This window comes from Myiozetetes cayanensis, unplaced genomic scaffold, assembly GCF_022539395.1.
Source record: "Myiozetetes cayanensis isolate MyiCay16 unplaced genomic scaffold, myiCay2020 scf14, whole genome shotgun sequence".
Lineage (NCBI taxonomy): Eukaryota > Metazoa > Chordata > Aves > Passeriformes > Tyrannidae > Myiozetetes > Myiozetetes cayanensis.
In genome coordinates, this window is record NW_026087048.1 from 17944242 (window position 1) to 17971232 (window position 26991).

Here is a 26991-nt window from a genome sequence, read left to right on the forward strand (position 1 = left end):
ACCCGGCGGTGCTGCTGCTGCCGCGGCTCCGGCTCCCCGAGAAGTTGTTGCGGAGGCGAGAGCGGCGGGGCCCGGCCCGGCACCCCCCGGCATGACCGTCCGCCCGGAGCCCAGCGGGGCAGCGGGGCGGCTGCCGAGCCCCTGAGCGGGCGGCGAGGAGCCATGGAGCAAGTGAGTCCGGCCGGGAGCGGGACGGGCGGGGAGTGTCCCCGGGACTGCGCTGGGGGACCCCCGGGGCCGTTCGGGCATGGGGGACCCCCGGGGCGGGCGGGAGAAGCGCCCGCCGGGGCGGAGGGACCGCTCCGGCCACTTCGGAGTGATTTTGGGTGTCCGCTGGCGCTGGGACATCCCGGCCCCGCTCCGCCCGGGGGACAGCGATAGAGACCGCGGGGAGGGGGGGTCCCCATGCCCAGCATTCCCGGAGCGGCTCGGACAGAGCCTCGGCAGCGCATCCCCGCCGCCCTCGGGATGTTGGACCGGGCCGGCCGGGGAGGGGCTGCCGGGCTCGGCCGGCTCTGGTTCCACGCGAGCTCGGGCCATCCCGTGTGACTGCCGCTGGGGTGTTGTCCTGCCCTGCTGGAGCCAGGCCTGGGTCAGAGAGCCGGCTTGGACATGTCCACGCACCTCCAGCCTTCCCCACTTCTGTTCTCCTCCTCTCTGTTTGGGACGGGGTTAACTCGGAGAAGGGCAGCGCTGCTTCTCCTGCACACGTAGTTTTTCACGTCCATGGGATGACGCCCCAATAATCCATCCCTGTACGGGTTGATTAAGATGCCACAAATTTGTAAGCAAGTTAAACAGGTCGTTTTCTCCCCTCGTCTGGCCACGCAATTATTCCTGCTTCCTTTCCCTGAATGAGGTTTTGCTACTCGTGCACAAAGCTCGCTCACGGTAGGACAGACTGCCTGAGGACTTCAGGCTCTGGCACATGCGATCCCGGTAGCTGTGGGTTGTCTCTCCCCCCTCACACCCCCTTACTTCGGCTCCAGACATTCTGTGGCAAGAATGAAAGCTCTTTTAAAACAGCGGGGAGACGGCAAAGCAGCCCAGGTTGGTAGTGGCTGAGAGCTGTTATTATCCGCTGGCATCCATGAAATTAATCCACAGCAGAGAAACTGCTTCCAGCTGGTGGCCACCGGCCAAAGGGGCTTCACACCCACCCCAGCATCGACCGAGGGTCTCACCGGCCGCTCTGCGTTAGTGAACAGGGATCCTCCAGGGAGCAGTTGCGGAAGGGGGGTGTCAGATGCAGTTCCCCAAGTTCCACGTGGATCTGAGCAGTTCATTTCTAGTGAGACAGTTTTGCTCCTGGGAGAAGTGGAAGCGCTAACAGCCAGGTTTGGAAGATAAAATGGAAAGGGAGGAAAAGAGTGGAGGTGTGGGGACGCGGGTTGTCTCCTGGGGAATGTTCATTTGCTCCTTGCTAGAGAGGAGTGTGCCATAAGTGAGCTGCTCGCTCTAATGAAGTTGCTGTAACTGGCTAAGGCACTTCTGTGTACTGTGTGTAACTTTAAAAGTACCACCGTGGTTCAGCTCTTTTTTTTTTTTTTTTTTGTTGGAAGACATGAAGGGTATGTGGGTTTGTGGGCCTGTAAAATACAGGGCAGGGAAGGGAGAAAGAACTGCCTGATTGTTAAATAAAAAGTCCCCCTGTCCCCCTGATTTGGGATCTCTGCTGAGCTGCGAAATGTGAGGCTAAACCAAAACTAGAAGAGTGGAACTTGTGTTTCACTTCTAATGCCACCGTGATATAAGATGCAAAAATGGCTTGGTTACGGATTGGTTTTGGGAGCGATGCCTTTGGAGTGATCCAGCATCAGGATAACTCAGTTCTTCCTTCATTTACGCTGGCTTGCTTGGCTGATGTCAGTGGGGTTCTTCTCATGGATTTACCGCAGCGTCAGGAATGAATCCAGGCCAAGAACATCCCAGGAAGGATATGTTAGTGTTTCTTGCAGAATGCTCACATATAACTGAGTTAACAACAGCAACTGATGTCTTTGTGCCATGCTCCTGTTTTAGTTGTGGAACTGCAAGCAGAGAGGGTAGGATGGACACAATGACCTGCTCCTGGTGGAGCCAACTTCCCCTTGCTGATTCAGGGTAGGGGTGGCATAAAAAAAATCTGCAAAAAATGCCAGGCAGCCATCTCCAGGACTCTACTTGCTTTCACGGTAACAAATAGCCTAGTTGCATCCACAATTTTTTTACATCCTTAAGCTGCAGGTGAGGGATTACAGCACCTGCCCCCTCTCTGGGGATGTGCTGGGTATGTGAAGGGAAAGCTGCTGACCCAGAGCTGGCAGCTCAGCAGCCCCATGCAGTGCAGGATCACACCCCTTACTTCTGCCTGGTCGTGGGGACTGGAGGAGGCAGCTTGGGCTCTGGTCACTCCTGCGCAGTGACAGGGGCAGAGAGCCCTTTGCTTCTCAGCAGATGCCCTGTCATATGCTGAGACCAGCACTCTGCATCTCATCCCACCTGCCCTCCCCTCGGCTGCTCAGGTGGGGCTTGAAGTCACAGATCCTCCATGTGGATGCTCCCAGGTCCCGGCAGAGCGGGAAGTCCTGCCTGGTGTGGAGGGAGCCCCACGCACGGCTCCATTTAGACAGGTGGCTCCAACCGGGGCTGTGAAGTGGCCTGGGGAGAGGGTGAGCTCCAAGGCCACCCTTCAATGCCATGGAGGGGAGAGGTGTCAGCATGAGCCCCAGCTCTACTGGGATGGGTTGCTTTTCAGGGGCAGATCTTATATGCTGTGTCTTCACAGGGAGTACTTTTATTTTAAAACCAGAGCGGTTTTCACTCTGCAGAGCAGAGCATGGATAGACGGATTTACCTTGTGATTTCAGCCTCTCTTGCCAGGTGGGGAAAAAGAATAGCAAAAATTTATCTGCCAACCAAGAAAAGCCTTAAAGAGTAAAAGCATTTTGGTGATTGTTGGTCTGGGCTCACACAAATAAAGTCCTCATACAGCCACATCCATTCAAAACTGCTACAAGGGAGGTTAAAGTCCATGCCCAATTATCTAAAAATGACATCAAAAGGGTGCTTGATCAGGAAACCAGCAGGTCTATATTTGTGCAGGAATTGATGTTTGCTGAAGTCGCAGATCTCAACTGAATACAACTTCCTGGCAACCTAAAAAGTCAAGTTTAAAAAAAAAAACAAAAAAACCCACGCCACACAGTCCCCCCTCGTTTCCCGGAAAACTTTTTGGTGCTCAGTCATCCTGTATCGTGGCCGTTTCAGACACGGCTCGGTACGACTGAAATAACTTCTGCAAAAGGCAGAACAAGGATGTTACAGGTCCTGGCCTGATTTTCTTTTTAGGTGAAACAGGGTTTATTTGAGTTTCTTGTTCCCAGTCTACCACCTGAGCCTACCTGCAAAGCCCAGCCTCTTCCTGACCTTAGCAGGGATCAGAAAAAATGTGGGTGCATGGTGTATTTAAGCTGGTTTTCCTCTTTTTGTGGGTGCAAGCTCCCTCTTTGGGATAACAGCTCACCCCGATGGCAGCTGCTGTCCAAGGGCGTGTTCACTGGGAGTCTGGTGCAGGGAAACAGATTCATCAGCAAGGCTCTCCTCCTTATTTTTGGAGCTCATCCATCTGTACTCTCTCTGTCCTGGCCATGGGAGTGTGCAGCTCCAACTCCTTTCCATGCACGTGGGATTTCCTCCTGTTATGAAACGTGATGTCTGAGCTCCAGCCAGTCCAGCTTGTGCAGCGAGGGCCATTTTGGTGTGTCTGGGGCTCTCCTTTGTCACTCATCCTCTTTTTGTGTGCCAGCTTTCTGCAGCAGGATTGCTGCTATTAGACATGAAAACATGGAAGAAACCGAGTCTGGGGGACAGTGGGGTTCCTGGGAGGGGGCTGGAGGATTTGGGCTTGGCCTCTCCTGACAAGTCACAAGGTTGGCAAGGTGTTTGTGTTAGGGGATTTGGCTCAGTGAGGGATTCCCCTCACCTTGCTTTAGGGAAAGAGGCTTATTGAGAGGTCCACGGGATGTTGGGAGAAGCAGGAGGCTCCAAGGGAGGGGATATGGGGATCTTGCCTCTGCAAAGGCTCTTCCAGCACGCTGGAGGGGAGGAAAGCTCTCATCTTCAACTAGTCTGCTGGTGAAGGCATCAGCTAATAAACCCAACTGCACCTGCTCCCTGTCTTAGGTTTCCTGTCTCTGTTTGACGAGAATATTGACATTGGATTTTTCTGATGGTTTCTTCAGTGCAGGGAAGTTCTGCATCTCCTGCATCCCAGTGCAGGACATGGAGCTCTCCGTGCTGCTGCAGGCAGGCAAGAGCAGGCTGTGACAAACAGCAAGGAGCTACTAAAGGGAGGACAAAAAAACCACCCCCACTCTTGGTGCTGCCTTGTCTGCCAGTCCTTCCCACGCAGGAGCCTGCTGGGAACATTTTAGTGCAGATGGGATGAAGTCCTGACCCTCGTGGGATTTGCCCAGGGGAGTTGTTTTGGGCACGATGACCAAATGTAGACCCAGAGGAGAGGCTTGCAGAAGTGGCCTTGAGCTAAAATATGAGTGTTGCTACTGATGCCAGCAGGATCCATGCTGCTGGCATTTATCAGAGAGCTGGAGGAGCAGAGAGGAGAGGAGGGTGCTAATTTTCAAGGTGCACTTGGTGCACAAGTGAGCAGTGAGTACCTGCACAGAGAAGGTAGTCTAGGTTGGACTTGCTGCCATCCCAACAGTGTCCCCAGGGGTGGCCAGGGTCTGTGCCCACTCCCCAGTCCTGTGGGAGCTGGTTGAGTTTTCCTCTGGAAGTTGCCAGTCCCTTCCCTTGTGATGTGGTAGGGAGGGACCGCGTTTGGTGGGTGCTGAGATCTTCTCTGGGAAGGCTTTCTCATCATGGAAAGTGCTCTGAATATAATTCCTTCTGCCTTCTCTCCTTGCAGGATACAAAGGAGGAGGTGCCAGAGAAACCAAAGTCTGCTCCAACTGCAGAGAAATATGGCTGGATTAAGAAAAGCAGTGGGGGTCTCCTGGGATTGTGGAAGGATCGTTACATCCAGCTACGGAAAACACAGCTCGTGGTCTATGAGGACGAGGTATGGTCCCAGCTAACAGCCTTCAGTGAGGGGCAGGATCAGGCCCTTGGGGACACATGTATGTCCCTGTGTTTTTCACTCTTCCCTGCAGCCCATTCCTTTCAAAAGAGCTTCTCCAGTTTACTCCAGGAAGGGTAAACTCTGTAAAGAAGAGGCAGCAGCTGTGTTTTTGAGTATATTATATATCATAAATATTTTAGCCAGTAAATATTTTGACAGTGCCATTGCCAAATAAGAAAAAAAAGAGGGAGGCAGGACATCCTGTGAGAAGGTGAATGGAGTAAAGCTTCGGGCGGAAGCAGGATATGTGCAGTGTGGTTTTGGCTCTTGAAGGATAAAAGTGGATTGTAGCAGGCTGACTTCCCACCTGCTGCTTGAGGGGATGGCAGGCAACCCTGCAGCTGTTTGGCACCCCTCAAGCAGCTCAAATTGTTGCTAACCAGACTCTTCAGGGTTTCCTTTAGCCGCTGATGGATGCAGGGTGAGCTTTTTGTGTTTGTTGTCCTCTTTAAGCAGGGACACAGTCTGGATTTGGCTCATCTTTTCCCTTTGCTTGAGCCAGTTCTGAGCGAAGGACCCCTGGGAGCCTTGTCCTGGACTTCCCCAGATAAACTGCATGCCTTGAGTTCATGGCTGCGATTAGAGCTGTTTCCATACAAATGAGAAATAAGAGCCAAGTGAAATCTGTGCTGCGTTTTCAGGCAAGAAGAATGAGAAGTGCAGGGCTGGCGCTGCCGGGCTGCAGAGGTGGCTCTTTCCTGAGCCAGGCCCTCGGTTCCTGGGCTGGAAGCAGCTTCTGCAAGAGCAGAGTTTGCCCCAAAAATCAGAAATTCCAGTGCAGAGCACAAGCTTCAACCAAGAGAGGTTTGAGGTGAGGGTTGAATAAGTCTGAGCCCTGCTGGTACGTGGTGGCTTGAAGTCTGTGTGTGCAGCAGGAAGGGGGAGCGTGGTCTGCACAAGGACCACGTGCCTGTGTGGTGTCTGACCCAAGGGGGTCTGGGTCACGTGTGGGCATCAGGATGATATAAAAGCAAAATCATGTCGTGCATCATGTGCAGCGTGTCGAAGGAAGAAGAATGGGGAAATGTCTCAGCAGCTGCATTGCTGCGATGATTTCAGGAACAACGGGACCAACAGTGAGTTCGGTTCTCTTTTTTTAAAAACATACCATTGCCTAATAAAGAAGATTTTGTTATAAACAGATTAGGTGAAAGGGTATTACCTCCTCCCTTACGCTGAACCCTCCTGCTCTTCCCAAATCCCAAAGCTTTCCGCAGGCGTTTGTTCTTAGCTGTGAAGTGTCACGGAGAGCGCAAGAATAATGACAGGAGAAGTCGATGTCAGGTGATGAGCAGCTCAGAAGGCAGGAGAAGCAGAGGGGGGTTCTCATACACAGAGGGATGCAGCCTGGTCCTGCAAACTGTTGACTCTCTGCAGACCATTTCCCAGTGCTCTGGACACCTGTTGACTCCAGCTGAAGCTTCAGGAACTTGCAGATTCAAAATCTATGAACGTGACGTAGGTTTTTTTTGTAAAGGGCATGCCTTTAAAAACAAGATACATGGGGGCTCTCATTACCACAAGGGAAAAGGAGGCTTTTAAAGTAAGATTAATTTTCACAGACAATCAGAAGAAGGAAAAATCCCAATCATTTAAAGGTTTATTTTATTATCTCAACAAGGAAAATGGCATTTGTAGCAACCAGGCCTAATGTTTTCTGGTAGCCTGCGGATTGTGGTAACATCCTGTAATAAATTGCATCTGTAAGCTACAGTAGCTGCAAGGTCCCATTATTGTAAATAAGGGATCATGTTAATATCTATAGGCTATTAAACTGGCTTACAGTGAAGTCAGATGTCTTGGGAGAGGAAATTGCTGCAAAATTATCTGGTAGCACAATAGGATAGCATGTGATTGTGCAGACTTACTACAGGGGAACCAGAGGAAATGGCAATTTTCTGCACTCAGGAGGGGTCTTGTTGCCACAGAACTGAGACAGTTCATGTTTATTACTGTATTTATCTTCCTTTATCGTGAGTCAGGCAGGTTTGGTTGTCTCCATCTTACAATTGGGGAACTAAGTTTTTGAGATGGGAAGGGCCAGTGTGCAAGGAGAGCCTGCGATGCAGTGTGCTGTGGTGGTTTGTATTTCTGGAGCTCAAGGTGCCATTTTCCCCCCACCCTGGATCTTCTCCAAATACCTGCTTTGTGTGACCCTGGAGAAGGACCCAGCATCCCAGACCATCCTCAGGCTGAAACATTTTAAAATATGTGGTTGTTCGGTGCTTCCTCAATCGGAGCCCTGGAAGAAGAGAGGAGATAAAACCTCAGGCAACAGAAATACAGGGATATTTCCATATGAACCCTAAATTAGACCTAGATGGGTTAACTGAGAGGGAGGTCAGCTTCCATGTGGGCGGGCAGGTTTAGAGGCTGAGTATTTCAGCTGGTCTGAGCCCATCAGATTTCCAGGAACTGTCAGTGCCTCGGACTCGCTGTGCTTTTATCAGCCCCTCCCGTGTCCAGCCCTTCACCAAGAGGTGCTGATGTTGCCTTTAGCAGTTGTTGGCTGTGCAGGCCGCCCTGTTGGTGCACTGGCTGCACTTGGAGCTGAGGTTTAGGTGCAAAACAAGAGCAGAGGGGACAGGCAACACAAGATCCAGGCAGGAATGTTGTACCGTGTCACCGGAAAGCACAGTCTGAGCAGCACACAGATACTGTGTTTATCATCATCGACAGCAGTCTCCTGGAATGAGCTCCTGACCTGCCCTGGGAGCGTGTTCCCCATGTTGCATCTGTTAGTCAGGCTTTGGGTTTGGTTTAAAGCAGGGCCACCTCCTGAAGGCAAATGGCCAGTGGTTATTGTGTTCCCTGGAGCAGATGGGGTGAAAGTCATTCCGCCCGGCTTCGGGTTTCTTTCAGCGGGTGGGAAATGAAGGGAAATGGATTTCTTGTTATCTGCTGTGCCTCCATCTACAGCACCCTACATCTGTACCCTCACCTAAATGAAGACTCATTTAAGCAAGACATTTATATAATAATTACATATCCAAATCTCAGGAAAGGAGGCACTGATGCAAATACTGGGATCCTGAGAAACTGCTGTGCAGGTCCACACAGAACTAAGCAGGTTATTTTCTAATAGGATTTCATGTCTTCTTGTCTCTACATATTCTTGCCAGAATAAAAAAACCTGCAGAGAGCATCTGAAGACCAAGCAATGCTATGCAGAGAGACTAAACAGATCAATATCATCACTCCATGGATTAGAAAGTATCAGTCTTGGGTTTGATTTTTTTTCCCCAAACAGTGCAGCCAGTGCTTGGAGTTGTTTTCTTGCTGGTTTAGGGGGTTTTTGTAAGTGTATTATTTGACAGGGAAAAATCCTACTAGACAAAGTCTTTTAGAGGTCAAAGGATCCACTTGGCATTCAACAGTCAGGCAGTTACCATCTGTATTTTGCCCCTGGTAAAGTGATAGCAAGGTATACCCAAAAGTGATTTATTAAAACACTTTGAGAGCCTCAGGTAGAGAAATAAATTATTATTTCAGATCTAGGCATTTTACACTGAATGGAGGGTCCCAGCCTGTGAGTATGTGTCAGTGAGGAGGTCTTTGCTGAGAGTTATGCCTTCATACAGATAAAAATTTCAGGGAGTCTTTTTCCACCCTTTTTATCAACTTTTCATTAAGGAGCTCTGCCAAGTGTGATTCTTTGGTTAAGCACATGCATTAATATGTCCAGGTGTTCAGTAATTTTCTTCTTAAGGGCCAAGCCAACAGACACAGACATGTTTAAGTCACAGGATCTGCTCCATGAATAGCTAATGGAATAGTCTTTCTGCATTAAATCAGGAATGTAGGGGTTCCTGTACCAGGACTGAGCTTGTCCAGAACCTGTGTCTGACACCTGTGTGTTGGGGCAGGGCTCTGGAAGTGACCTTGTCTCTGTCTGATGCTGAGTGTCCTGCACATCCCAGGAGGTTGAAGGGACCCAGAGACCTGTGACAGGGTTGGGTATTTCGTTCTTCATTCTTCACCTTAGTGGTGCAGGACACACATAAAGGATGTCTTTGTGACCCAGGTAGGCTCACAGAGAGGGGATGGCTGCTTGCCAAGGGTAAAACAGAGACAAAAGCCCCATTCTGGTGCTCCCTGAACTCAGATGCTTTGCCTTTGCCTCAGACATGGAGTTTTTATATTTCTCTGTCTGCTTTCTTCCCCACCCTCCCTGAAGAGGATAACTCACTGGAGAAGTTCAGGTCCCTGAGAGGAAGGAGCCATAGCTTGCACACTCAAGCCAGTGTCCCTGGGAGACAGGGTCCTGCATGTCCCCTGTCCTCTCTGCCCTTGTTCCCTGGCCAGGCCACAGTCCCCAAGGCCTCTCCAGGGAGGAGAGGGGCAGCTGGAAGGCAAGAGGCAATTTCACAGTGAAACCACAGCTCTCCACCCCACAGTCCTTAGGAAGCGCAGGATGGCTCGCATGGGATCAGAGGAAAAGTTCCCGTCCAAGAGGCAGGAAGGATGGCGTGGACAAGGAGGGTGACAGGGAGCCACTGGGCTCTGCTGGGGACAGAGCTGCTCTTGAGAGCGGGGAGGGTGGGCAGGAGCCGTGGTGCTGGTCTCCGGTCGGAGCGCTGCCAAGCCCTCCACATCCTGAGCCCGGCGAAGGAGCTGGAGCTGCACCGGCCGCGCGGCAGGGCTGGAACGTGGGCGGTCATCCACCCAAGGCCAGGATGAGATCACCCATCCCCGAGGCATGTATTCCTGACCTCACCCTCCTCTGTCATTTGTGGGCCGCTGAGGGGTTATTATTTCCATCCCTGTCCTTTTGCAGTGACATTGCGATACCAGGATTGCAGCAGGAGCCTTCAAAGGGCTCGGTAGCGTCAGCAGGATTTTATCGGCCGAGTTTTAGGTTTGGGCAGGATTAATCTCCTCCTCCTAGTATGCATTTTCCCAGTTCACATTCACCTACTCAGTGTTAAATGACATAAACAGTAATGTCATTAAAATAATAAACCTAAATTAGATCCAGACATCCCTCGGTGGCTCAGACCTTGCTCTGTGTATCGGCATCGGCTCTGCCGGGCCCCCATCCCCAGGTAGGAGGGTTAAGAAAACCGAAACACAGCCCGGGCTCTGCACAGCAACTTAAATGTCAAGTGGTAAAGGGAGGAAATTCCCCGCAGCCCACTTCCCTCTGAACTCTCCATTCCCTGCCTCCAGCCACGCAGCAGCTTCCTGGCTACGACATGTTTCCTCATCCCACACCCCCTCTCCGCTACAGGAATTGCTAAATGCAAACTCATATGGGTACAAGGAGCTGCCTTGGGAGCGGAGGCTGAGCTGAGGCTGGTTATGGCCAGCAGTTTTAATTTGGGATGATACTGGAGAGGTTCATGGGCCACGCTGACTGTAGCACTTCCCCAGCAAGAGCTGCTCTGAGATTCTCACTGCTCGTTTTTGCTTAGCTAAAGGGCGCTCTGGTCTCTGCTGGGCTACTGAGACATGAAGAATATTCTCTGCCCAGCATTACACTGCGATTCCTATTAGGGACGGTGCTCTGCAGCTGAACCGAGCCACGCACCACGTGTGGAATCTTAGTTATGTTACTGGGAAAAATGAGCCAAGATCGTGGCCGGCAGTCATCAGTGGAGATACTCCAGAGATAAATATTCCCTGCTGAGACAGTGGTCCAGACAGTTCTGCTGGCTGGATGGGACCGTATTTCCAATCCCAAGCGTTTTGACAGCTCGGAGCGTGGCTGTGAGAGGACTCTGTCCGTCGCACGTGGCTCCCACTGACCTCTTCGACGTGAGGAGCAGCCACCCCAGCTCCATGTGGCATCCGGGCTCCCCTCTTATCCCTGCTCTGCCTCAGGCTTCCTGGGGGGCTGCTTGGACCATCAGGGTGCTTGTGTCATCTTCCCTGTGAGGAAGCAGGATCACGTCTGCTCCTTTCATTGTTGGGAGGAAGTAGAGTCACTTCTGGCTGCAGATCCCTGGATGAGGCCAACAGCTATGGCAGGAGCTGCTGTTACTGTCCATAACCTGTTATTTGCTCAGCCACTGTGGACCACTAGGACTGTAGCTTAAAGACCAGGGTGTTTTCTTAGTGAAGTGCCAGCCTGATTTATGGGGCTTGCTGTCTGCATGCGGGTTATTTTTAAGGCAGAAGAGCTTTTATACAGATGCAAGATGGTAAATGATTGATTTCAGTGCCTCCTATTCATAATACTGTTTCATTCCCTCACTGCAGGATGAACAGAAGTGCATAGAAACAGTGGAACTGGAGAGTTATGACAAGTGCCAGGAGCTGCGTGCGCTACTAAAAAGGAAAAACCGTTTCATTCTAATCCGCTCCCCGGGTAAGAAGGTAGGATTGCCTTTCTCATCACCCTCCGGTCTGCTAGCTCCAAAATGAGTTCCCAGGCAGCTGTGCCCAGAGCAGATGAAAGGCTCTGAGATTTAGGTCCTTGGCAGCTGGGAGTGTGTAAGGAGGAACAACACTGACATGCAGACTTTCTTCCTGTCATGGGGAAAGGGGTCTCGCTGTGGCTCTACTTTTTCCTCTTGGTATTTTTCCTGCCTTGTCACTTTCTTTCTTCCAGTACTCCCTGTGCAGTGGAGAATGACCATTCCCTGTGGTTCTCCCATGTGCTCTGGGTGAGGATGTGTTGATGTCCCAGCTGTAGGTGCTGCAGCTTTGCCCAGTTTCCAGGGAAATCAATAATCCCAGTTCATGTAGTGAGACAGTTCCTGCATTTGGAACTGTTGATCTGAGAAACTCCAGTGCAAAGTTACTTGCAGCCAAACAGTTCCTAGGAGAAAAGATTTATTTTGCAGAATAAATGAAACTCCACCTCTTTAGCTTCCTGCACAGCATCTGGTTACATCCAGAACCTAAAACCAAGGCTGGTGTTGCAAAGAGACTGTACATCCACATGAGCACTGGCTGTATGCAAGGACACCCTGCCTTACTTCCTATCCAGGTTCATCATCACTACACATCTTTGGAAGTTCTCCTTAGCTCCTACTTATGTGCTATCCCTTTCAGCATTGTTGTGGGCTTCATTGTTGCTTTGGGGCATCACACTTTGACTTGTTTCTAATTTCGCTGTGATTTTATTAGCCTAAAATTCTCACTAAGTCTCCCCCAGCAAATCCGAGAGGTTGTGAGGGACAAAACATGTTCATTTCCATAAGGACATGAGCAGGCAAAAATACCAACTTGCTGCATTCCCCCATCTCCATTTTGTTTAAATAAATGGAGATTGTTTAGCCCTTAGTTGTCACTGTTGCTTATTCTTTCACTCCAGTCACTTCGTGTTTATTCGCATAATAAGACCCCAGCTGAGTTCAGGGCATCATTGTGCTCAACTTCATTCAAAACAACAAAACAAGGACTGTCCTGCCCCAAAACACTCCCATGGACCAGGGTGGGGGTGGAGAGAGAAGGTGATTGATGTTTGTTTTGCAAGTAGCCACAGTCTGGATCAGGGAGAGAAGTTATCTTAATCACCATGCACCAAAGTGATGGGGTGTTGGAAATCCACACCCTGGGCTGGGGAGCTCCAGTGCAGAACCAGAGCCCAGAGCACATTAAGGAAAAATTCTTCCCTGTGAGGGTGGGCAGGCCCTGGCACAGGTTGCCCAGAGAAACTGTGGCTGCCCCATCCCTGGAAGTGTCCAAGGCCAGGTTGGACAGGGCTGGTGGAAGGTATCCTTGCCTATGGAAGAAAGGCTGGAACTGGATGTCTTCAAGGTCCCTTCCAACTCAAATCATTCTAGGATTCTGTAATTCCAAGTGCACACCTATTCTTAGGGAGGCCAATAGAACCCTGTGTGTTCAGAGGTAGACATCATGGTAGGAATTAGTATTATCTGCAAGTATTACTGAGAGAGAAGTGTGTAATATCTACATCTGTCTCTCTACTGCTCCAACACAGGGTGTGAGACTCTTCCTAAACCTTTGATTTCTTGCTATGAGAAAAATATGCCCAAATTGTGCCCAAAAGGGTAACTTCATCCCTTTGGCATGCTGGCAAGTTTACAGCTCCCCTGGTTTTCGTGCCACTGATTCAATGGAGACCTAGATAGAGGCTACTTTTTATAAGGCTCTTTTGGTGAAAGGAAGGGCTTTTATAAATGAAAAGTTCCCTGTTTGTAGCTCCCCTCCCACCCTCCTTTTGGCTGGGAATCTGGTGAGGGTGTTGACACACAACATACTTTGGCAGATGTTAGCACAGGCTTCAATTAGGAGGCCAACGTACACAACTGTCCTTCTTCTGTTTTGAAATCGCAGCTGTGGCGATATATATCAGCTAAACATTTTCCATTTGGGAGGCTTGCTGCCATCCACAGTTTAAAATCACCCTGAGAGCCAGCCTGCCAAGCCCTGCCACATCTTGCTAGGGTTTGGGTTTGGTTTTTTTTTGGTCCCTCTCCTCAGTATAATTGTGAGGAATGTAGAAATCCAGTGAGTTTTTGGGACTTAGGAACAAGCTGGGAAAGGCCATTTCTGTTTCAGTGCACAACAGGAGTTTCCTTCTTGAATACAGGGAGCCCAGTTTAAATCTTGGATGGGATACTCTTGAAGAGCAGAGATGAATGTCAGTTAAAACTACTCACCAGCTAAAGTTTCACCCAAATAAATAAACTGTCCTGCTAAACACTGGCCTTTGATGGATGTACCCCAGATTCTGCTTGCCCTGTTCACAAGGAGGACATTTTTGCCAGGCTGTGACAATATGAGCATGTCAAATGCCTGCACTGGTGTGGAGCTGAAAGAAAGCACTGCCCCCTGAGCTTTGATTCTTCAGGGAGGGGAGCTGGCAGTGTGCAAAAGCCCTGGTCTGCTTAGAAATCTCAAATGCTTCATTCCACCCACAGCCATTAGATGAAAACTGTTGGGTGCAGAGAGCTGGCCTTCTAAGAAAGGGCACCAGCCTTGGCCTGAGGACTTTAAACATGATCATGCAAAAAGCAGTGTGAATGATGCTTGGTGTAAACTGCCTGGAGACTGGCACAAGAGATTGGCACAAGTCTGGTGTTCAGTGGATCTGGAAGCCTTCAGCTGCAGGGAAGTCTTAACATGGGGAAGAGGGTGATAGTAAGGGAGAGTCCACCAGCAAGCCCTGCAAAACTCCTCCCCAGCGTGGCCAGGCACCTGCAGTCAGGGGTGCAAACTTCCATTGCTTACTTTTTCCCTTTGTCAGGTACCTGGAACTGCCTTCAGCATGGGCCCAGCCTGGAAGCTGCAGTAGAATGCAGTAAGGCATGGAGGAGTCTGCTCCTGGGGTCTGCCAGTCTGGCAGAGACGCTGTGTTATTCCCAGGGATGAGGTAGCTCTTGGTTCAGCTGCAGCAAACCACCAGAATACTCTGACAATCATCTCACAGAATCATGGAATGGTTTGGGTTGGAAAGGACCTTAAAGATCACTTAGTTCCAACTCCCCTGCCACAGACAGGGAGTCCCTTGGCTTCCACTTTTCCCTCCATGATCTAACCAGATGACTTCATGCAGAAGAAGGCAGGAATTGACCTCGCATTTGGGAGAGAGACTCTGCTGCACTCTTGGTGGTTTAAGTCATTACTGACCCAGCTCTGGTCAGCTTCTTCTGGAGGTGACCACTCCGTAGCAAAAGTCAGCAGTCAACATCCCCACAGCAGTTCACAAGCAGTTCACAGTCCATCTTAGCCCAGCCCCAGCACCAGGCTTTGCACTGAAACAGGTGAGGAGCAAGCACAGGTTTCTGTCACCCACCTCTGCTGCAGATCAGCAGAATTGCTCAGCAAAGAGCGAGTGCTGGTAAAGGTCTTAAACTGCAGCTACACAGTTCTCCAGAGCTCGTCTGTTAAATCATTCAGTGCAAGTACAACAGCCTGACCCTGGGAACACTTCTCTTTCCTGGAAAGCAGGCTCAGCACAGCCATCAGACTGTCAGTGCTCGAGGAGACTGATGTCTCGGGGAAGGCAAGGAGCAGTCAGGGAGCCTGTGCCCGCTGCCGTCACGGACAGTGATCCGTGTGGGAGCTCTTGTTTCATGACATCTCGGCAGTGATTCAGCAGGAGCTGACTGGCCGTGCTGTGCTCTGAGTAACTGACAGTAAATTGCGTAGCCTGTATTCAGGGCTTACAATGGTCACTAGGTTTGGCCAGGACAGCTTTTCCTGGCACCCCAGCCTGTTGTTTATGGCATGACTCAGTCTCAGCTGGCTTAGCAAGAAGGAGTGTAAATGTGCTACCCTGCCTGCTGCCCTCTTATATTGGTGTCACTGACTTAAATTCCTGCTGGAGAACAGACCCTGCTTACCATTTTGTGGGAAATACTCATTTTCAGGTGCATCCGCTGATATTTGTAAATATTCAAAAGAGAAAAGTACAGACAAGATAAATTCATTTATTCCTTGTTTGTAAAGAACCTGGGGGGTCTCAGAGTAGTGCACAGAGCCTCAGTTACAGGCAGGACTGAGACCAGCTCCCCCAGCTCCTTCCTGCCTTGTCTCACTATCCATTGGATTTGCATTTGATGGCAAAGGGTTGCATGCCAGAGGGACATCTCAGCTTCTCATTAACGAAGAGCCACCCCCTCCCGAGGTCCTCTCTGCCCTGCCACAGAGTTGCTGACACCAGCGCTTAGTCACAGTCTGGGAGGCTTTATTTGGAACGAGGCACAGAAAGTGGCATTGGAAGAGGAAGCTTGAAGAGAGGCAGGAATCCTTCCCTTGAACAACATGTACGGAGATTTGTAAACCCTGGTGCAGGCTGCCAGGTCTTTGCCAGGCAGTGCAGCAGCTCAGCTGCTCACAAGTAGAGCTTTCTCATAAGCTTTTATAATCACAAAGCTCTGGGGCAAAATCGTTTCCAAACAAAAAAAGTTTTTAAGCACACGCAAAAGCAGGCCAGCTCAGACTAAAACAAAATCTGGCCGTCGCTCCGTTTTGGAGCCTTGCCTTCCCTTAAGTTCCCTGGTTAGAGTGGCCCTTCTGCACCCCAGACAAAGGGCTCTTTTTCCAGGGGGCTGTGGGTCAGGCCCTGTCCTCTCCTCTGAACTCTCAGGAAGGGATGTGATCCTGTTACCTTCTGTGCAAACTGATCAAATAAACAATCTTTCCTCAAATTGCTCCTTAACTCCCTGCTTGTCGTGTTGGTGAGGGTCTGCCACTTTGTGGCTGTGCAGATGTAAATCCATGGCATTGACACGAGGAATAAATACATAAGGAAGAACAGTTGGTTTCCAACAGCAGGAGTGGGTGTAAGAAGATCAGGCTTTAGTTCTGCAGAATTTCTGATGGTCCCTTCAGAAGTTGCTGAGACCCAGAACAGTTGGTGCTTTGTTGTGCCATGAACAGGGAGCTGCTAAGAGCCTTGGACTGTCAGTCACCATTAGCTTTGCCCCCCTCATTTAATATAGTCCCTGTTTTATATAGACACTGCCACGATTGCAGAATGTGGGGCCTCACTGACAAAAAGGCTGAGACTACAACTGCTGTAGAAGGCAGTGGGAAGGTTAAGAATATCTGCTGGATGTTAAATACCTGTAAAAAAACTGTTCCAAACAAGACCCCACCAGTATGTTTTGAATGAGCCTCTCTGTATCTCACTTCCACATCTGTAAGAGGGGGATAATTTCAGCTGCTCTGAAAAGGAGCTTGTGAAACCCTCAGATATTCTAGTGATAAGCAGGAAAGGAAAAAGACTGACAGGGGAATCAGTAATCCTGTTCTCAGGGCAGGGCCAGAGCAGAGTGCAATCAATAAGACATATTGACCCATGAGGATAAAACACCCAATGGGATAACTCAGGAAGAAGTGCCATCCTGTTGTTAGGGAGGGTGCTGGGAGGAACACACACAGCAGGCTGACAATCCCTGCAGCCCCAGAAACACTGGGAGTGTCTCAATTTTAAGGGCCTGATTTTGCAACGTTGCTGATGTTCTTTAGCACAGGAGTATTCCTGTGTGCCTGTGCAGTGTGGATTAGGGCACCACATGGAGCTGTTTGCATTCCAGCTGGTCTGCCATGGAGCCACCTGTAATGTGAAAATGATATTTCCCTCACCTGAAGTGTACTCTGGGGCAAAGCTACACAGCGCTGGTGAGGTGCTCAGAGAAAACAGCAGTGAAGTAACTAACACCCTACCTGTTGTCCCTGCTGTGGTCAAGAAGAGACTGTAAACAGTGAGCAAAGCCATGGGGCTGCCCTGGAGGAAGGGAAGAGCTGGTTGGCTGGAGGACAGGCCATGCAATCATCCGTCCTCCCTCCTTATTTGTGACCCATGCTTCTTGCCAGCTCCCTCTTGGATGGCCAGCTCTTCCCTTCTCCCTAGGACAGCTCTTCAGCCCCCAGAGAGCTCATTTCTGTAGCGTTCACTGCTGGATTTCATTTGCAAACAGAAAAAGATACAGTGAGTTTTGTCACTTACATCTCCCTGGTGCCTCATGGTGTCCGTGCTCAGCTGAGCCAGGGTTAGTGCAGCCAAGGGCAGTGCCCTGGATTCCCGGATCAGTTCTGTTCTGCAGAGCCACAGGAATAGGGAAGCAGTCAGAGCCCACTGCATGCAGCCTTTCTTTCTGTTCCTTGCAGCCTGGGGGAAGTGGGAGATAAAGTATTTTATTCCATCTGAACCAGCCCAGGATGACTTGGACTTTCAGTCTGACTCTGTGCACAGTGTAACCATTTGCTGTACCACTCGCTGCTGCTCTAGGAGCTATTCCAAGTGTTTTGCAGAAGGAAGAAATTTACTTTCTTACTACTTTAGTTACTAGTTACCTAAATAAAACTACAGCAACAGGCTGTTCAGCATAACAAAATCCTGTTCATGGGAGCTATGCCAAAGCACAAAGGAATCTGTAGTTTAAACACAGGCTGGAACTGGAAGTTATATAGAAACTGAAGTGATTCAGAGCTACCTCTGGTCCTGACAAGGAATGCTCAGGCAAAAATTATCTCTCTGCTCTTGCAGGTTCATGATATCAAATTTCAAGCTCCAACTTTGGAAGAAAAGGAATCATGGATAAAAGCTCTTAATGAGGGGATCAACAGAGGCAAAAACAAAATATTTGATGAGGTAAGAGAAATAGTTTTCAAACTCCTGTGTTTCTGTGTCAGTTCTCATCCACAGCTCCTTTAGCTAAAAGCAGAACTTTCCTGAACCTTCTTTCTCCCTGTCCTTCCTGCATTCTAGCCATGGTCCAAGGGAAGAGAAAGACAGTGTGCAGAGCAAGGCAAGTTCCTTCCCTTCAGGCTGGGAGCTTTAAGCCTCCTCAGTTCCCAGCTCAAGGAGGCAGAGCCATTGGTACCCTCCTACACTTTGCTGCCTTTCCCTCTGTCCTGACAGGGTTAGATGCAGGGAGGCAGGAGCAGCTGGATGAGTAGATGGAGTGTCAGAGGGATGGACTGTGCTGCTACAAGCTGGCATCAAGAGTCCCACGGGACACAAGAGCTCACTAAAGTTGGTGGGAGGTAGTTTGGTGGCTTCAGTGGGCTTTGGATCAGAGAATTCATGGGAATTTCCCTCTCCCAGTGGAAGCAACTGGTGCAGAGAAGCAGCTGCAGTGCTGAGTTGTGTAGAGCTGGGATGCAGCCTGGAGAGACACATCTTCCCAGTGCTGCCATGATCCTCAGCACCAAGCAGCCTGCAAATGGAGGCATTTGGTTAGGACATAGCCCAGTCTTCAAGACTGGAAAAATCTGAAGTGACTCAGTCCACCAGCTATTCCGCCTGCAGTCTGGAGACAAGTCTGGTGGAAAGTTACTCCATGGCCCCAGCCAAACCTGCCTGTCTCTCAGCTGGCCTCAGCACACCTGCACTCCTTAATTCTCCTCCCATCCTTCTGCACAGAGGGAAGGATGAAGATTGCACATCCTAGAGCCTGTTCAACCTTGCCCTGCTCCCTGTTAGCTTGTGAATCAGCCCTGAGCTAAACCAAAGGGGCAGCATCTCTTCTGCAGTTGTTTCAGCAACTGAAAGGAAGTGCACAAAACCAAAACCACGGGAATGACACAAGAATAAAACGAGCAGGGTAAGGAGGGGCGAAGCAATCAGCAACATCTGTTTAGCAAAGGAAACCAAAGCAATGAGTAAAAGTTTTGAGAAAAGGGTTAAGTGCTGTACATACAGTGCTGGAGGTGTGAACTCTGAGAGCTTGGGCTTTGCTTTTGTTCAGCAGAGGACAAAAGCAGGTGGGTACAGGTGGCAGTGAACTTTGCACACCCCTCAGCAGCACAGCAAGGTGGGATCTCAGGTCCCCTCCTTGCCCGGTGACCTGGGGTTATCCTCCTTACAGAGGGAGCCAGCCTCTAATAATCATTCATTCCAGTAAGGATCAAACCTCAGATTTAAAGTGTTTCCACACAGGCCAGGCACAGGCTAATGAGTCAAGCCCTCAGATGGCTTGGATTAGCAGTTCTGCAACCAAAAGAGCTGTAAAACCACCCTGCCATATCAGCCAGAGGTTGGGATACATTTTTCCCTTTAAATTCCTATTTCACCCTTGCCAGCTTTCCTACTGTACAAACGTGTGGTACCAAGAACATGTAGATGTTTCACCATCCCCAGTCACTGCAGTCCCTCTGCATGGGCTGGATTCCAGCCCTCAGCCATCACAGGGTGGGTGGGTAGGTGGTCACAGAGAAATACCTGTCAGGGCGCTGGGACCTCCCTCCCTACACGTGTGAGGCAGTGGATTTCTCATCTGATTCCAGATGAGAAAGGAAATAAATTTGTTAATTCAGCTGGAGTTGCAATTAATCCAGGTCACTGCTCACACCTTCTCCTCAGCATCCTGCAGTCATTAGAGCTGTGGAAGGGAAGGGCTGTAACAAAGCGCTGCTGATACAGTTCACCGTCAGGTCATGGTTATTAATGAGCTTTCACCTCTAAGATGGCAACAGCAGTTTTGGGGCTGTGCTCTGCCACATGCAGGACCCACTCCAAGCACGGGGTGCAGCGAGGACAACAAAGCTCCTTGTGTCCTTCCTTCCCTGCCCTTTAGGTGGAGGAGAGCTTAGCCATGCAAACCTCTGAGACCTTGGATATCCATCATGTACACGCAGGGCTTTGCAGGCAGGCTGTAACTGAGCTCTGAGGCAGAGGCTGGTGGTGAAATATTCGCCCCCATCCCTTCACGTGTGACAGTAAGTATAGACATGTCTTGAGAAATTAATGACCCTCTTGCTTCTTTTTCTTTCCCTGGTAAAGGTGAAAGTAGACGAGAGCCTTTCCTTGGACCACGTAACTCGGGACAGGGTGAAGGTGTCCCACGGGCGCAGACCACCCACGAGAAGTCACCTGAAGGAGGTAAGTGCAGCCTCCTGGAGTGAGCCATCCCACCAGCTGGGACAACCAAGAGCTGCTTCTTCCACTGAGGTAGAAAACCCCAGGGAAAACCCCAGGTAGAGCCCAGAGAAAGGCGACGAGGGAAACAACTTCCTCTGGGAAAGACTGTGCCAGCACCCCTCTAACGAAGCTCCAGGTTCCCACAGATCTGTAACTGCTGCGACAAGTTACCATATATTTAGCTTTCCATAACTCACAAGCTGCTTCACCATCTGCTGAGAGCCATTATAGTTTCATTTTCATCAGAAGAGACTGAAGCTCCTATATTTATTTTCTGAGACGTGATGGTTTCGTAGCCACAGTGGTCTGAAGGTAGAAGAACTGCACAGTCTGTGGGGAGACGTTGTATTTTTATTAAGCTAACTGGAGAAAGCAGACGAGCTTTCAAGCTTACAAGCCCTTCCTGAGATCTGAAACACAATACATTATCCTCCCAGGCAGTTTTATGGACTAGCCTGTCTACTCTTAACTGATTTTCTGGATCTGTCACTTAAAACAAAAAAAAAAAAGGCAAAACCACAAAGTAAACCTGCAGTTCATTTCCATGGGAGAGGTTCTTACTAATGTTTGATTCCTGTGATTTATGAAACTTTCCACAGACAGATTGATAATTTAGCAGAGCATTAATCTTAACCAAGGAAGGTTTTTAAATCAAACCTTCTTTCTTCAAACTTCCAAGGCTCTGACTTATGTGCCTGCACAGCACCCAGATGACCCTTGTGCAGAAAATGAGATGCCTTGAGACTTTTTACTTTGCATAGAAATGGAGGGAGAGCGTCTCTTCCAGAGAGATGCATGGGAATGAATCATAGATTCTCATCCACTCCTCCATAAAACCGCAGAAGAAAACATGACAAAAGTCACAGCAACAGTGAAATGTGGATTCTCTGTTGCCTAATATGGGTTAGGTAAGGTGGGAAGCCCTTCCCTAGGCACTAAAGGCATCTCTCTCCTCAGCTCAGATCACTATTTTCACAAGGTATCTCCGAGGTTAATACCTGTAAGAGCTCTCACCTTCAGCCAAAATCAAGGGAAAGTGGCTTACAAATTCAGAAGCAGGAATGAGGGGAAAGGGAGGGAATAGAGCCTGCAGAAAGATGTGTATCACAACTTCTGGCTGCAGCTCTGTGAAGGAAGTGGGATGAAAGATGATTTTCAGTGCCGAAGCAGGCCAGGTGAGGACGGGTCAGGGCCAGGATGCAGCTTGTCTCTGTCTCTCTGGTGGGCTGGAAATGCAAAGAGAGACTTTAACTAAACTGCCTGCACTGCAGGAGCCTGGCCCTTGCTGCAGCTACGCCTTTGTGTGGTTTTGGGTTCCCTCACACAGGAACTGCCACCGCATTTCTCCCTCTGGGGCACTGAGCTTACACACTGCAATGTCTTTGCTAAGTCCATCCTTTTTAGGAAAACCTCCCTACTAGAGCGATTTACACACAGCCTGTGGTCTGAAGGAGGTTTAACCAGCTGAGGCTTGGCCCTGGTAAGTTAGGGATGACATCAGGTTGGAGGAAGCAAGCAGAAGGCACCAGGATTACAATAGTATCCCTGGCCATGCAATCTAAAGATCAACTTGGGTTTTATCTGTTCAAGTGCAAATACGACAATCTCAAAAGCAGACAGCAGGTGAGCCTTTGGGTAGGCACGTTGTTGCCATGCTGGTTGTTTTGCACTTTGACTTGAAATTAAAGGGTGGAGCACAGGACTGATGATGGGATAGATATTGAAAGTTTTCTCTCTCGTGTTTCAGGCTGCCAAGTGTACATCTGATGGTATCCTGCGACTGGATCTGGATATAGTAGACAATGGACCGCCAACCTTTGATTCCACCATCAGCGAAAGTGACAATGAGCCACCTCAAAAAGAAACTCCAAAGCCACCTATGCCACCTATAAAACCCACTGGCACAAGAGAAAATCAGGATGCAGACAACAACGTTCCTGACCAGGAACATAAAAAACCTCTGTCTCCTCCATTGCCTCCAGATAAGAAGCTTAAAGAAGGCATCACATCAAAGGACAGTGTAAATGTCAAGGATGAGGACTCTGTAAGCCCAGAGAAGGGGGTAGAAGGATCCCAAGCACCAAGTGAGGAGAACAAGGAGAACCTCGTTGAGGTCAGCAACAGGGTTATAGCAAAACCTCCAGTCCCACTTCCTAAGAATGTGCCAGACAAGCTAAAAGTAGCTTGGGACCAACCAACCACTGAACCTAAAAAGGCAGAAGGCTTGGAATCATCAGGAGATGAGAGCAACGACAACCTGGATGAGATTGATGCTGCAGATGTTGCAAAGCCTCCTGTTCCTCCTAAGGTTCTGTCAGAGAAAATGCTTGACACAGTGAACTCCAGCCACGATGACCTGGAAGCTGGGGAAGAGCTGGAATCTGGCAGCTCCAAGACCCCAGTGAACGGGATCGCAGCCAGCGAGGTAGCAGAGTTCACATCCCCAGCAACTGAAACAGAAGAAGGAAATGGGAGAACTGCTGCTGAGAAGGAACAGCAAACTTCAGCAGAAGAGACAGAGACTTCCTTAGCTACAGAAACAGACCATGAAAGTGTAAAAGCAACTGTTGAGAAAAAAGATTCTACAGATTGCACTTCAGCTCTCAAGCTTCGCAGTTCTTCTCTGGGAGACTTGCTGTCTGACTCCAGAAATAAACAGAGAGCACTTGCAGGCCAAGGTTTCCTGAAGGATTCCCATCAGTGCTTAGCTAAAATGGAGGAGAAAGTTGCCAGTGAAAGGGAAAAGGCAGAAAAACTTCTGCAGAAGGTTTTACGTGAAGGGTTGGAACAGGCACAGGAGGGGAACGGACCCCCAGTGATGGCAGAGACGTTGCTCAATGAGGCAGTAGAACAACTTCGTCAAGCTACACAAGTTTTGCAAGAAATTAAAGATCTTGGAGAACTGAAAAAAGAAGCAACACAGAAACAGAAAGAAAAGCAAAAGGATCTAGTGACTCTTTATAGGAGAAGTGCTCCTTGACATACTCTGCAGAGACTTCTTTCTCAAAATCAAAGCTAAACATTTGCCATTTATGATTTGTACCATTGCTAGGCCAGTGTTTAAAGGTGGTCTTTTGCTGTGCACACACCATGTTTGTGGGGCAGAATTGAGCTTTCAGTTATAGCATCTTTCTTTCTTCCTGTTGTACATACCAGTCTGGTTCTAATCCTCTTAGCACAGCAGAAGGTTACAGGACAGTGAACAGTTTCAAAAATGTGAATGCTCTTTAAGGACTCTGTCCAAAATCCTTTCAATGGATCAGGCCTTAAAAATTGCTGGTAATCAGACCAAGCCAGATTTTTTGAAAGGAGCAGAAAGGCTATTCTAGCAAAAGCCCCTGTCCTCTGTATTTACAGACAAGCAGATACGAGATTACACTGGCACCTATCTGGTTTTCCCAGTTAAATCATGTAAGGATAAATGGAGACAGTGTTTGTTCACTTGCTGGCAAGGTTTCCCAGACCACCTGGCCCAGTGACATCTGGGAATGTAAAGATAAACGGTTTAATCTTCTCCAAAGACACTCTCAAAAACCACATCCACAGTTAAAAAGTGACCTCACACAGAGGCAAACCAAACTGGCCAATTCCTGACTCCAAGTAGTGTCCCTGATCTGGAGCAGCTGTATGAAGGCACTCTGAGTCTGGTTCTGCAGAGTTTTAGGTGTGCTAAGCACTGCCTGAGTGAACACAAGTCTCAAGGCATCATTGCCAGGCAAGTATTGATTGTTCCTCTGTGATTAATAGGGAAATTGAGGTTACACTTGGCCTGTGAAGGTGTCTTCTAGCAGCACAACACATTTATTATTGAGGACCATACCCACCTGGTAACTCTGAATCCCCTCAGCATTGTTGGGAACAATGAGCCAGACATTTGGAGAGCTTGGCTCTGGGAGATCCCCAGGAGAGCTGTCACTAGGAAGCTTTGGGGATCTGCATTCCCTTAGAATTGTCTTGGGATGTAAGTGAAGGAGCAGGCACATCAGGCAGCGGATCTGGATGAGATCCCTCTTCCCATGGAACGTGTCTGTACCTGCAGAGTCCTGGCCAGCCTGAGAGCCAGGGTTTGGCCCAGACCTCTGTAATTGGCAGACATGGAGGGAAAGGCATTTTGCACGCACAGCTTTGGGGCTGCTCCCAGTTGCTGAAGTACCTTAAAATAAAAAGGCATCGCTACAGAAGGGTCTGAGGAAGGAATTGCAGAAGGCTCCAGCACAATTCCCACAGCTTCCCTGCCCACCTGCTGAAAGCAACCACAAAACCCGTGGTCTTTATTGACTACAGCAGTGACAAAATCATGTCTTTGCACTACTGCTGTAGAGCCCTGTACCTGAGCTGGGTCCCCTCCCCTGTTCTCTAGAGTTGCTCTGAGGAGAATGTGACAGCCCAAAGGGCTTCTCCTTTGCTCGAGCCAGACTCTGAAAGCAAAGAAAAGGTTGATCTTCCCAGTCTGGTTCCGAGGAGTGACACGCTACCTAAACTCTCTTCTCTCATTTGCCAGCACTTCCCTCTTAGTTCACCCGTTTATTCTTCTAATTTCCCAGGTCCCACAAGGCTGCAGTGGGCTGCAAACACCCCCCACAGCAGCTGTAAAGCTTCATCTGAGTCTCCTCTTAGGCTGGGCAGTGGGCACTTCAGGTCTGAGCACAGAAATGTTGGCTTTGGGCTTCCAAACATCCTACTTTTCACCACCTGGAGCCAGTAAGACAGGTAGTGACTTCAACTGATGCTTCTGCCTCTTTTGATTAAAACAGCCTTGCTTTTGGTGGCCTGCCCCCCTCTCAAGACAGGCAGAGATGTCACATGGGAATTCACTTGCTATTCTATCTAGTGGAAAATTCTACATAGTCAAACACTCAGGGCTCAGGTGCCAAAAAGCTTTGCTTTGAGACAAAAAAGTTTCCTACGTCCTAAGCCCACCCCCAGGCACACAGCCTGGAGCAAGCTCTTGGATCTGTGTCATTTGCTGCTGTAGAGTCAATGTGAACCGTGGGTCATATTCACCTTTCCAGACACACTTAGGGCAAGGGCTAAGAACACAGACAATAATTCAGTGCCTATCTGCTATCTAAAATGTATTTTTCTGCATGTGCACTTTCGTTTACCGAACACTGTGTGGTGTGAATGTGAGCTGTCAGAACCTGGTGTGCACTGAAGTCGGGGGACATCAGCTCCAGAGAGCGGGCAGGCTTTTGCAAGATGCAGTTCTGTAGCAAGAAATAAATTAGATGGGGAAAAAAAACCCCAGTTCACACTAACAGGAATATAAACAAACCAGGGCAAACTCTGCGTACAGGTTCGTATCCCAAAGCTGAAGCCAGTCCTGAACTCCAGGGGTGGCAAATCAAAGGCTGGAACTGAAATCCAGGAGAATGCCAACAGCTTATGGGGTAGCTCGGTCCCCTAATTTATATACAAATGCTTTTTGCTCTCACAAGTGTTTTCTTGTGGCAGTGTGTACTGTAGATACTCGTCTGGCAAAAGTGCTGATGAAAATATCCAGACATCCCTATCTGTTACAGCCAAACCTAGAGGATGTGCTTATATTTACTGTATATTTTTATATTATACTGAATATTCTAATGAATAAGTGTCTGACATTTTACAGTAGGAATCCTAACAGATAAATACCCTATATCTGTTAGGAAATGGGCAAGTTAAATCATTTTACAAGCTACAGCTAATTACTGTATATGCTGTACTAACAGAACGTACTAGATTTGTATTATGTCTTGTAAATAGGTATAACTTAAGTGGAATCTCTGTAGCACCCAGTAACTCTCCTTCTGAGACTCTTGGTTTTAACTATATTTTCTAATAGGTTTAGCAGTTTCATCCTAAAACATCCAGTCTTTCATGGCAACTCCCATCTTCAGCGAACATCCTGCCACCGTGCACTTTTTTTTTTTAATCTTCCTTTAAACTTACATTTAAACTTGCATCTAATTCCTGGCTACACTAAGCCTGGCTTGTTTTCGGGTTTTTTTTGTGCCTGAAAGCCCCCTGGGCATGGAGTGCTGTGGTGTGAGTGTGTTTCGGGCTGTGCCACCAGGGTACAGGTCTGTGACAGGAAGGAAGTGAGTTTGCAAGCGAGCAAGTGTGGATGACGATCTGAAAAGCAGCTGCTGCAGCCCGTGGAAAGGCAGCACTTTGTCTCCTGCTTGTAAAGAGCTCTGAGATTTGGCAATAAAACCTCCTTTTAAAAATCTGCTGTTTCAGAGCTATTTGTCCTAGAGAGGAGCAAGGAGGAGCCACCAGGAGCAGCAGGTTAAGGCTTTGCTCTGGAGGAGGGAACGTTGCACAGGCTGTGGTCAGGCTGGGGTGATGCTGTGCTAACCACAGCATGGGAGGAAGGAGAAGCGCTGGGGGCTGTGGCTGGCACAGAGCTGGAGCTGCTGCTGCACACAGAGCAGTTCCTGACTCATCCCTGCCTGCCAGCCTGGCTGCCCTGGCCAGAAAGCACAGCCAAGGCCAGGATCTCCCTCTGGAAAGCAGTGGGAAGCATCACCTCACCAAGTGCAGTCTCCAGCAGTGCTGGCTGGGCAGCCCTTTACATCTTCATGTGGACTCTGAGGTGTCTACA

The 26991-nt window shown here is 49.2% G+C and overlaps 1 protein-coding gene across 1 annotated transcript; it reads left to right on the plus strand.

Moving 5' to 3' along the window:
- PLEKHO2 (pleckstrin homology domain containing O2) lies at nucleotides 1–26614 on the plus strand. Its single transcript, XM_050309690.1, has 6 exons — nucleotides 1–171; nucleotides 4910–5062; nucleotides 11324–11440; nucleotides 18033–18137; nucleotides 20271–20369; nucleotides 22156–26614. The coding sequence occupies exons 1-6, from the start codon at nucleotides 163–165 to the stop codon at nucleotides 23386–23388; spliced, it is 1716 nt and encodes a 571-aa protein (XP_050165647.1). The 5' UTR covers nucleotides 1–162; the 3' UTR covers nucleotides 23389–26614.
- The last annotated feature ends 377 nt before the right edge of the window (nucleotides 26615–26991 follow it).